Source organism: Protopterus annectens, chromosome 11.part0 (assembly GCF_019279795.1).
Source record: "Protopterus annectens isolate FY-2018-M chromosome 11.part0, PAN1.0, whole genome shotgun sequence".
Taxonomy (NCBI): Eukaryota; Metazoa; Chordata; order Ceratodontiformes; family Protopteridae; genus Protopterus; species Protopterus annectens.
This window is the reverse complement of record NC_056745.1, coordinates 1,211,329,944-1,211,342,675: the sequence shown is the minus strand read 5'-3', so window position 1 is coordinate 1,211,342,675 and position 12,732 is coordinate 1,211,329,944. Positions and strand designations below refer to the sequence as shown.

The following is a 12,732-nucleotide window of genomic DNA, read 5'->3' as shown; positions in this document are numbered from 1 at the left end:
CTCCAAGCCATTTCTCTTTATCAGATTGTCTGTAAGTGACATGAGAACCAGATACAGGAGTGTTTACTATAAAAAAGAACTTATAATATTCAAAATTCTTTTTCACTTACTTGCTTTCTGTCAAAATTTGTTATTATATAAAGTTGATAGACTTCACAAACACAGTCATTCCCCTTTGCAAGAATGAGAGAAAGCACACTAATCTTTCTTTTGCCATGCTCACTTTTTGTTGGACAAACTTTTGTATTTCTTCCTTAGCATGTACTCCATCAAAAAATGTTTTTGTTCCTCTAGGAAAAATATTTTGAAGATAGTTGGTTACAGCAGTTTGAATCTCACACCTGCTTCTCGACATTCCCTATATAATGGAACAACTGTATTCCTCTTCTGTCTGGTGTGCAATGAATAGTTATTCTCCACAACCACTCTGCTGTCTCCCACTTTTTAGTCTTTTGTCCTTCTGCCAAAGTTTTGTCACATTCATCTTTTTCTGCTGGTAAGATTGCATTTTTACTATTAAAGGTCTAGGCTGTTTTCTCACAGCCAAAATAGGTTGACTAGGTTTGCAGCTATATTAAGTGTAGGTTATCAATCCATGATACAGAACAATGATGCTGTTGTTTTGTTTGACCACATAAGAACAAATGCAATGGTTATTCAATACAATCTTGATACCCCTACTATAGTGGATACAATTAAAACCTATTGGAATATACTACCAGGTCACTGGGGCATTCTTGATCCCAAAGGGCATCTTTATGAATTCATATAATCCGAAAGGAGTCACAAAAGCTGACCTCTCTCTAGCAGTGGGAGTCAAGGGCACCTGCCAGTAGCCCTTGGTCAGATCAACAGTGGTCAGATACCTAACCCCAACCAGCTGCTCTAAGGCTTCATCTATCCTAGATATGGGGTTGGCTAGCATCTGACAGTGTGTAACTATTTAGTTTTGTATAGTCCACAAAGAACCTGGTGCTGCCATCTTTGTTTGGTACCAGCATCACTGGGGAGGCCCAGGGACTGCTGGACTCCTGGATTACCACCAATTCCAACATTTCCTGTACCTCCTGCATCAGAGTCTGTCTGACTCACTCAGGCACCCTGTAAGGGGCCTGTTTGATAGGCCTTTGGGATCTTGTATCCACATGGTACTGCAGAAGATGGGTGTAACCAGGTTTTACAGTGACCATGCCTCCAAACCCCTGTAATAATGCTTGGATTTCTCAAACTTGGGTAGGGGATAGCCGTTGGGACATTGGTACCCCTTCCACTGAGGTGTCAGTCTGAGCCTCACTGAGGAGATCAGTCACCAGATGCCCCTCAGACTCCTCCTGCCATCCACTGCAAATACTCAGCAGCAGGGCCTCCCTATCATGGTAAGGCTTTATCAAGTTAACATGGTGTAATCTGTGCCCCTGCCTCCTGCCTAGCAGTTCTAGCATGTAGTTAACATCACTGACCTTCCTTACCACTTTGAAGGGTCCCTCCAAAGCTGCCTGCAGCTTACTGGGTCTGACAGGAATGAGAACCATAACATGCTGTCCCACAGCATACTCTTGGGCTTGAGCATTCCTGTCATACCAGACCTTTTTCTGCTGTTTGGCTCCTGACAGGTTCTCCTGGGCCAACCCTTGAGCTCCCTAAACCTTGTCCAGGGATTTAAGACATATGCCACAACAGACTCCTTGTGGGATTCACACTCACCCTCCCAGTCATAACAAATCGAATCTAAAGGCCCCCCCCACCATATGTCCATACAGCGATCTAAAGGGTGAAAAAACTGTGGATGCGTGGGGCACCTCTCTGTATGCAAACAGCAGATTGGGCAAATATTTGTTCCAGTCTCTCTTAAACTGGTCTGCAAATGCTTGGAGCATGGTCTTTAGTGTAGAGTTTAACCTCTCCACAAGGCCATTAGTCTGGGTATGGTGGGGGGGTGGTCTTCAGGTGCTTCACCCTACAGTGCTTCCACAGAGAAGCCAGTAGGTCTGACATGATACTAGCATCTCTGTCAGTCAGTATGTCTCTCAGAAAACCTACCCTGCTGAAAATTTCTAAACAACATTTTCCACCTTCTCTGCTTCGACGGAGGACAGAGCCACCGCCTCAGGGTATCTAATAGCATAATTTACTACCGCCAAGATATACTTCTTCCCTCTGGAACTTAGGCTACTCAGAGGCCCCACAATATCCATAGCTACCCTCTGAAATGGCTCCTCAATCACAGGCAAAGACATCAACGCAGCCTTGATCTTGTTCCTGCCTTGCTTACTTTTTAGCACTGCTCACAGGTCCTGCAGTCCCCTTTTACATCCCTTGCAATTCCAAGCCGATAACAGTTTTGCATAATATGTGTCTTGGCATGCTTTATGCCCATATGACTTGCAAAAGGAATGTCATTGGTTATGGCTAGAAGTGCCAGATGGTAGTGTCTAGATACTACCAACTGCTGTATTACCTCACCCTCTAGCCTTCCCTCAGAGGTTCACTCTCTTTAAAGTAACCCTTTGTTTCAATATACAGACTCCCCTTTTCCTTGAGAATCAGGTGCCTCCCTAGTTACCTCCTTCAAGCCTCTTAGTGTAGGGTCCAACAGCTGAGCCTTCTCAATTCTATCTTTGTGACCCTTCCCAGCTCCCTTTCACAAGAAGCCTGGTATCTTCTGACAGCGATGCCTCACTGTCAGCCTGCTACCATTCATCTCTGCCCTTGCAGTCACCCTGTCCCAGGGAACACCAGTACCTACCAGCAGCTGTGGCTCTCCTTCAGGCTCATTGTTACAGAGTAGCTCCTTCCTGAAATAGCCATCTCACCAGCCCTGGCTTCAGGTGTGAGGTCTATCTGGGTCTCCCCCAGGCTACAAGAGCCACATGCCTGTCTCCAAGCCTAACTGCATGCACGCAAGGTACTGCATTATCGAAATCAAAGAAATCTGCAGGGATATCCTCAAACACACCTACTTGCTTGCTTCTTCTTCCACCTTCCCAGTCAAGGTGAACTCTGGCCAAAGGCTCTTGGAATATGGTCCTTCCTAAAGCTCTGACTGGAGTGGACTGCCCAAGCAAGTACTGCTCCTCTTTAACCATTGCAGGCTTCACAATGGTTACGTCAGAGGCTGTGTCTCTCTTAGCAGTGGCATGTTTTCCATTCACTAAGATAGGCTATAACCTTTGGTGATAGTTTGGTACCCCTGTTGTCTCCAGACAACTTACCACTAAGAGTATCCCCACCTTTTCTTCCCCACCTTGCCTGCATAGACATCTATATGATACATGGCCCTACTGGTTACATTTAAAACATTTAACCCTTTATCCTGTCTGTGTATCTGAACTAGTGGCTTCCCCTGTTACTGGTGGACTCTGAATGGGTGCTTTAGCCTGCCCATCATGGGTTCCCTCATATCCATGGGCAGCACTGGGTATCCCTTTCCTTTACAGCGATGCCCTGCTTGCTAAGTAGAGATCATACCTCTCAACTGTCCAGATATTTGCAGAATGTCCACATTTTTTCCTCATATTTTTGGCATATTCCTCATACAATTGTGTTTTTTTTTAATCAAATCATTGAGAATTGATGCCAGAAAATAATGACAACATTTGAGTTTTTGACATTATACCCTTCAGAAAATCTATGCAAATTCCATTATTCTATCAACTTTATAAATTTATATGAGCAATACTTAAAAATTGTCCCTATTTTTGGGCCTTTGTTCCTCCATTATTTATGGCTTTGTCCAGATTGCAAAAAAGAAGCCAATCTGGTGGTCTCCTACCATTAATAAACTCTATGACAGAAGGAAAAAACTGTTGCAGAAAAAGGTGAAGTCCCAAGACTGGAAAAACTCCCTTATTAGCCTCAACAAAAAGTTGAGATCCCTCATCAAAACCTCTAAAGCCAGCTATGAAGGCAGAATTGCAGCAGACACTAAAAACAACCACAAAGCCTTCTAAAGTTATATCAAGATTCTCCACAGCAATACCCAGATTTGCGCCGAGTTACTGCACAATGGTACCTTCTATACTGAGCCAACAGATATTGCCAACATACTGGCCGACAGATTCAGTGCCAACTTTACACCTCTCTACCCCCTAAAGGACCAATCACAATATCAGAAGAATGCCAGGCACCCAGCATTACTGCAGCACAGGTTAAAGCTGCATTGTCCAAGGCCAAGAATACAGCTTCCATGGGACTCAACAATATCCCTGACAGTGTTCTACATTAACTACAAAGTAAACTGGCACCACATCTGTGTGCCTTGTTCACTCACAGCCTAACCTCAGGTTTTGTCCCTACTGAATGGCGCACTGCTACAGTTATCCATTTCCATAAAGGGGGAACGACAATAGACCCATTAGCTGATGAGTCTGATATGCAAGTATATGGAGCGCATCATCATGGATCTAATTAACAAGGATATAGGGAATCTCCAAACTCTAGATCCCACGCAATTTGGTTTTGTGAAAGGTAGATCATGCCTGTTTGACTTCTTTGAGACAGTCACCAGAGCTGTGGATGAGGGTAAGGCAGTTCATACAGTCTATCTTGATCTGGCCAAGGCCTTTGATAGCACCCCTCACTCAGGAATTATTGATACACTCACCAAACTAGGCATCAGCCCCTATATCATTAGGTGGGTTGCACACTGGCTCACAGATAGAACCCACAGCGTAAAAGTAGTGGACTCTAAGTCAGACTGCCGACCAGTCACGAGTGCAGTCCGACAGGGATCAGTCCTGGGTCCTCTCCTGTTTGGCATCTACTTCTCAGAAGTCCAGACCAACACAGGGGGACTCTGGCTGAACAAATTTGCAGATGATTGCAGGCTGGGAGCCATTATTAACTCGCCAAGTGATGCAGACATCCTACAGAAAGGCCTCACTGAGACCTATGACTGGTGTTGAAACCATGGACTTAAGCTTAATGCAAAAAAAATGTGTCATCTTCCCCTTTGGGAAAAACTCAGTTCCCACTAATTACCACATCGATGGGAGGCCACTGAACACTGAAGGTATTATACGAGATATAGAGACAGAGATACAGGTTGACAGCAACCTCTCCTTCGACCACCACATTGCCACTGTGGTCAGAAAGTCCTTGTATGTGACACGTCATTACCAAGAGTTTTGCATCTAGAAAGAAAGAGGTCATCATCTCTCTCTATTCTTCCCTCATTAGACCAATCATCTAGCATAATGCCCCATTTGGCGTGTACCTCACTAGACACCTGCAACAGCTGGAGAGGCCACAAAAGTACTTCACAAAGAGGATCCTAGGCCTTAAACACATGTCCTACACAGACAGACTCAAAAAACTCCAGCTATTCTCTGTCTCATATCATCTACTAAGAGGCGATCTCTGCTTGACTTACAAAGCCATGTCTAACCCAGCTCTGTTAGAAATGCTACATCTAAAGAAATTCCAATCCCTCCACACCACACACTCCAGAGACCTCAATCTCATTACTACAATCAACAGAACATTCTGGAGAGACAGACTCAAAACATAGAGACTGCCCATGCTCTGGAAGAGATTCCACATACATGTCAAGCAGAACACTTCACTGGATCCCTTCAAGAGAAATCTTGATGAGTGGATGGGAAATAGTAAGTTCACCCCGGGGATCACTTCAGTGGCTCTACTTGATAGAGGCACTGGGAACTAACTTTGATGCCAGGGAACTTCTATGGGCTAGGCTTGTAAAGACTCCAGGGCCATTAGCCTAGTACACACCTATAAACCTAACAGGTTGAGAGGTATGGTAGAGATCCCCTTTTTTCCCCAGCTCATCTGCAGAGTTACATTATCGGTCTGCCAACCAGATTCTCATGTCCTCAGGCAAAGTACTAAGGGCTTGTTTCCTCAACAGAAGGTCTGACAGTCATTCAAAAGTAGTGACCTGACACTCACCCACCTATGAAAATAAGTGTTTAACTCAGCAATATAATCACACACACTTTCATGTGCCTTGCACCTATGCTCATGAAACGTTTTTCAGGTGTTAACTTAAAACATTCAAGTAAACATTTCTTTACTTTATCATAGTTTAAACAATCAATATCAGACAATTTAGAAACAGCTACTACAGCTTTACGATGGAGTAAGAGGGGTTAGGTATCATACCCAGAGCCCTTGGTCAACATTACACTGACTACATATCGTTTCAAATATATGAATAAAACTATCAAAATTATCCCCCTCTGTAAACTGTGGAAGAAATTTACTGACCTTCATTGCTTCTGGGGTTCAGTTATTCCCTTCCTCATTACCTCTATAACCCTGGCATCTCCTTCTCATGTATATGCAGCTTGTCATTTTCTTCAGTCTCTAAATGCCGCAGTTTCTCTGCTGATTCTAATTCCAAACGTTTGGCTTCCAGTTCAAATCTTTTTAACTTCAGATGGATTTTTAAGTCCTTTGAGGAAAAGGTGAACTGTCCTGTTTCTGAGGTCTGTACATACCCATCACCAAACTGGTTGTCCTCCTGGTTGCTGGTCTGAGCTGTGACTAAGGCTGAAATAATTTCCTCTTTACTCAGGTTGGCATACACCAGTCCACTGGCTTCACACACCTTGGCCAGCTGGTTCTTTGTCAACTTCCCGTAATCCTCTGATGACATATTTGCCTGCTTTCCCTGACTAAACTTAGCTAACAGAAAAAAAAAAATAAAACTGTTATGAAAAAAAAAACTATGTTCGTTTACCTTGTGGCTGCTGAGAATACATGCACATTTAGTGACAACTGCTTACAGGCTATAGAAGTTCAATTAATATCTGACCACTGCCACCAATATGTGACATCTCCACTCTCGGCCAGTAGTCAAGGAGCCTGAATCCTCACCACCGACACTGGAGAGGGACGTTCACTTGGAACAAAAATAGATACACTCAGTATTTACAGATGCAGCTCCCTGCATCAAGCACAATTTCCCTTACGAGCACACAGGAAACACAATCAGACTGGGGTGTGGATTTCTCTTTCTCTCTCCTGCCAGGTCCCCAATAAGACTCCCCACTGGCACAGCTACAGAGTCGAGTCTTTAGCCGAGTGCCAAGCCAAGTTCTCCAGCACCCTCTTTGTGAAACCAGTGCTCCATGTCCCTGCTCCAAACAGCTGACAGACACGGTCTTTGAGATTTGATTTTCACACAGACACACACACTTGGGAAAGGCTGGCACAGATTTAGTAGCTATGCCATTTACTCCCCAGACTATGAGGTAGTCAAACCACCACCAGATACTCCAAAGCCAGCTACTCTAAGGCTCTTGCAAGGGTACCCAATTATACTGAGTGAAATTAATATTAGCACGGATGGTAATGCTGACTAAACAGCAAGGCTTTCAAGAGTGGCTACAGAGTCACCAAATAGATATGCGTACTCTCAAAACTTAAAATATTCTCTAAAGGACCAACCACAATGAAAGGTTTAAATATATTTAATAATAAATAATAAATGAACATGAAAATATGAAATATCTACTTATAGTAAACACCAGAGTTTCAGTCACAGGAAATATTAAAAATAATACAGATGAACAGATTCACATAGATACAGAAAAACAGAACTTAACTAATCTCACTATATTTTCCTGACTGACCTAAAGAATTACTATTCCCTGGTCACTTATAGAGCAAGGCAAGATGAAGTGGTAAGGGGTCCTCCTTTTGTCAGGTTCCAAAAACAGACTGCCATGAGACTTCAGTCTCACCTAGTATTAAAATATTTTAGTGATGGATTACAGAATGACATCACATATCTGGTCATCTGACTTCTAGTTCCCATGCTACCCCCCCCCCCCTTTGGCTAGAAGCTGTCAGGATTTAGCACATATGTGTCAATAATACACACACAGAGCCTTGTTAAGATCTCCTGCAGCTCCTGGAAATCATAAAACAATTTCAAACCTTCACCCTTCCAGAGTAGCAATTAGTTCATCCCAAAGACAATGGGGAAAGCTTCCTAGTATAAATATTCTGTATCTGGCTGCATTGAGAATTGTAAGATACAATCTTTATGGCTTAAGCCAGGTAATTTAATTTCAAACTATTTTCAAAGTTAAGTGGATTGATATTAACCTCTTCTCTTCCAGTATCCTCTGTTAAAACTTGTACATTTAAACAGTTATAATAATACATGTATATTTCTTTTTCTGTCCAGCAGAGCACACTGTTGGTACATTTTTGCTTTACAAATAATTTTTCAACACAAGCATCTGCAGTTTGATATACAAATGACATATCATTCTTTACAAACTTCCAACTAGCTGTACTGGCATACATTACACATCCACTGCCCTACTTCTACTGGCTAGGCTGGCAATACTTCACATCGTCACAGTCTATAGAAAGAAAAAGTAACTACTCCTGGCTTCCCAGTTTAGTATCATTCCAAAATGTTATCAATTCCATGTTACATCTAAGAATGAGCTATTTACTGTAAAAATAAACTATCCCATACCAGTCACTGTAGGCTCCTGACTGGATCAGAATCTCTTCTAAGCTGAGAACTGCATTAAAATATTGTAAACTAAGAATGAAGCAGAAAAGCTTTACATCAAATGAGACTATGCAAAATTACCTGTAAAGACTTAGCCAGTCACCCTTGAGAGTAGAGGTAAGCTGGGGACCTGTGTGTTCTAGTGTCTTCATGAATTCATCTTGACTAAAAGGCCTGATCTGAGGAGGGTTCTAAGGAGTGAAACACAGAACAGCTATCAGTTCACAAGCCAACTTAACTGCACCTAACTTTAATAATATAAGCAGCTTTCTGCTTCTACAATATACAGTCTTTTTTAATTAAAGGATAATGGAAGAGTGAAAAATCTTCAACACAAAATCAGTAGCCACCTCCTAGAACTGTGGAACTGCAAGCCACTAATGAAAGTATAATCTGTACCACATGTGAAGAGTAAATCTGAAGCATGAGAATTGTGAAAAATATCCATATTCATTCAGTGAATATACAGACAATATTCTGAGGACAGTACTACAAAGATCAGCACTACATATAATGTAAACAAACCATGTAAGCTGCCACAGTAAGGACTAAGGAAAATGGCATACACAAGTTTAACTAGTCTGTCCGCATTTTTGCAGTTAGCCAAAGCCAGATGCCACCCTTCATCTCAATTATCCACAAAACCCAAGTTGCTTTAAAGACCTCAACTGTGTGAGCTTCTACCATTCATTACTAATTAATGTAATTAATCACTGTGGAATAATCAGTTATTCCTACATTTTAGCTAGGCTGTCCCCATTTTTTGCAGTTAGCCCAAGTCAAATCCCCCATGAATACCAGTTTGCTTTAAAGACCTTAACACTGTGAACTCCTACCTCTGATGAACTACATAATGTAGTAACAAATGCGGAATAATGAACATTTTAGGAGTCAGAAGATTCTTATGTAGCAACAGTAATGTTTTTGTACATAGATGTTTGTCCGCGATTATAGCAAGCGGGTAGGTTATATACCTTTTCTCTCTACAAGCACAAAATGCATTCTTAAAAGCAGTTAAAAAAGACAATCTACTGTGACATAGCTACATCACTGGACACATGGTGTCAGTCTACCAAAACGGAGTGTCCAGAGTTGTCAGATGTTGACCCCATAGCCTGGCATGTGCAAACATGTTGCAGTAGGTAAACAAAACCTTCCATTCCATTCCTTTCACTGCAGACTGAACATACTAAATCAATTAAAAGAAAAGTCATTGATCAGTGAGAAAATGAACTGCTTCTTTCTTTTCTTAATACATCAGGATTTGTGTCATACACTTATCCTGTGTCTCCCTGACTTATAAGTGTTTTTAGAAAAACACACATTAAAAATGCAGATGGATGCACTGTATTCATAGTCAACAATATCATTAGTTGATTATGAAGACAGCCGTATGAAGTAGCTGCAACATTCTATGTCCTATATCCCTCTATGCTGGCTCTTCTTAAAAGTCTTAAGCTCCTGTACTCATAGACAGCAAGCCACATTTACTACAGAGACACAGTGTCTCTTCTATAAGGCTAATGGGCACATATATCCCCCCACAGGATCACTAGTGGGCTGAAACGCAGTGCCTGACAAAGTTAACAATATTATTATTTTTTGGGGGGTGGGATTTTTCCTCCTCTCTGCATAATCCAGTGCCTATCTGTCCAGTGCCCCATGTCTATCACTGGGTCTACCAGCCATCTCTTTATCCCACAGGACTATCTCCAATAGTGCAGAGGTTGACATGGATCTTAAGGAAAAAGTACAGGTATGACCATACATATCCACTGGGGGAGGGGGGTGGAGTTATTTTATGACCTACCACTCTTACTCCATCCTATCTTCCCTTCTGGTCCCCATGGTAATATCCAAGGGGTGGGCATGCAATGAGGATATGCAGCGTGTCCCCCCGCTTCCACAGTGGCTCAGTCTTATACTCCATCTTATCACCCTTTGGACTACATCTCCCCCAATTGCAATATCCCTAGCCTTTATCAGGGATCATCACAGGAGATGCCCATGGCACCACCCTCCCAACAGGGATGGTAACACCCATCCCTTTCTCCTTGCAACTCCATTAGTCACCCAAATTGCTAATCAAACCCTGGTTGGCTAGGCCATTGTCAGGGCTTTATCCCCCCTCTATGCTACCAGAGAGGTTAAGGTTAACAATATCATAAGTCTCAGGTTTAATTACAGGAAGACCTACCACCACAAATGTTGTGGATGGAATGCCCCTAGTAAGCAGAACAAAGAACATAAGCATTGACTGCATGGGGTCCTCTCACAAGTCATCTGATGAGATGAGTACTCACAAGGGTTACCACCTAATCCACTATACACAGGACAGCCCATGCTTGGGCAGTTGAGTCCTGCAAAAAAATATGAAAAAATGCAAATGTCCTTAAATTTTAGAAGTTAAACTGTTTTGTAACTTTCCATTAATAGCTGCATAACACAATTATTTTGCATCTGAAACACCCTATTATAATATGACAGAAGAGAAACAACTCTAATTTTTACAAAGGCTGGCTTTTATTTTTACACCAAAGTGAAATATAGTCCTTAACACTAGTTGAGGGTATTGTTTCTTCTGCAAAATTGAACATTTCCATAAAAATATCCCATTTTGGGCATCTGAAAAGGTGGCAACCCACAGTACTCACATATTTGTTGTACATTATTTCAAGGCCCTCTGCAGTAGATAAACACATAAGAAGAATTTCAAGCAGTGGGTCAAAAGCAACTACAAAAGTGAGCAGAAGGAGCCCAAGAAGGGAGGAAAGACCATCTGGGCAGGAAGTTTCAAAGACAGGCATTCCAAAGATGCTCCACTCCTGCAGCAAAGGGTCAAACTACATTGAATGATGTTTAAGGTGGTCATACAGCAAATGTCTGCAATGGGCACATTCTTCAAACATGCACTAGAAGCAGCCCTTCCCTGTGTGGTTTTGGGGTGTGGGTCCTATCAGTGCACAAACTGAGGGCATATTAGGCATCTGGTGAAGAAAAAGGTACAGATGTGAATAGCTTTTAAGTTCTGCTTCCTAAATGCAATCCCCCCCTCACCACAAGAAAAATAAATGAGCAATTGATCCATCATCAATATTAATTGGTGGAATAGCAGGGATGCCACCTGAGAAGAATGAGAGGAAGTGAACACAGTGGTTAAATGGCAAAGGGAGGAAATGAAAATCTGCCTGAAAACAGACTTTGACTGCAAAAGCCTGGAACTTGGAAATCTGCTGGGCTGCAATGATGGCTGCAAATAATAGAATCTTCAAGAATATAAACTTCAAGCCACCAAACATCAGAAGTCAAACAGTGGATACAACAGTATGTCAGTTGGGATGTTCAGGTCCCAAGCTGAAGACAGATTCTTCAACAAAAGCTGGAGATGAAGAATGCCCTTCAAAATTTGGTTTATCAGCTTATGCTTGATCATCATTTTGCTGTCCACCACACCATACACAAAACATGTGTAAAATATATAATTTGGTGTGGAATACCTACGACCTAGATCAAAGAGATGCCTCAGACATGACAGGCAAATATGGAGTATTGCAGAATGATGAGGAAGAGAACTTCTAACAGCCCAGATGAAAAATCATTTCCACTTAGCAAGGTAGGTTTTCCTGGTAGCTCCAAGATCTGGCTGGGAGGTAATAAACAGGTACCACTGCAGCAACCAAAGTTTTAGGTATTGGAGGCCATTCTGCTACTGTGCTAAGCCCCAGTGATTGAATCAGAATAGTTTCTAAAGAGGCCAAGATGCAAAGGTTCCAGAATCAGGCTGTTTAAGGTCAGCAAAGGATGATGCAACTGATCCAGATTTTATTCTACATTAAACACAAATGGTAGATGAGGGCTTAGAGGGAAATGGGGGAGTGATGCCAAGTTATTCACCACCTACTCCCAACGCCCTGCTACAACAGCAACACTTTATCCATGCTGTGTTGTTTTGCAAAGTGAGCGTATAGAATTCCAGTGCTCCCCTTCTAGAAACACTCTGAACACTATTCTAATGTAGCCAAACAAATTCAAATGTACAGAAACTAAACTAAACCAAGCAACAGGCAACCAGCTCAAAAGGTAAAAATGCGGATAAAAATAGAGCAGGAAGGCGTAAAACAAACACTTTGATACTTTAATAAAACTCGGCAAAAAATAAATAGATAAATAAAGTAGAGGATGAACGCTTTTGCACCAAACCAAGGTGCTTCATCAGATCTCATTATTTCACAATA

General features: G+C 42.1%; 1 protein-coding gene across 1 annotated transcript in view; it reads right to left on the bottom strand.

The window, feature by feature from the left end:
* DENND6B (DENN domain containing 6B) overlaps positions 1–12,732 on the bottom strand; it is a 1,114,433-nt gene that overhangs the window by 50,133 nt on the left and 1,051,568 nt on the right. The window contains exon 17 of the mRNA XM_044088568.1: positions 8,579–8,688. Coding sequence (XP_043944503.1) covers positions 8,579–8,688 — 110 coding nt within the window. The remainder of the gene's footprint in view (positions 1–8,578; positions 8,689–12,732) is intronic.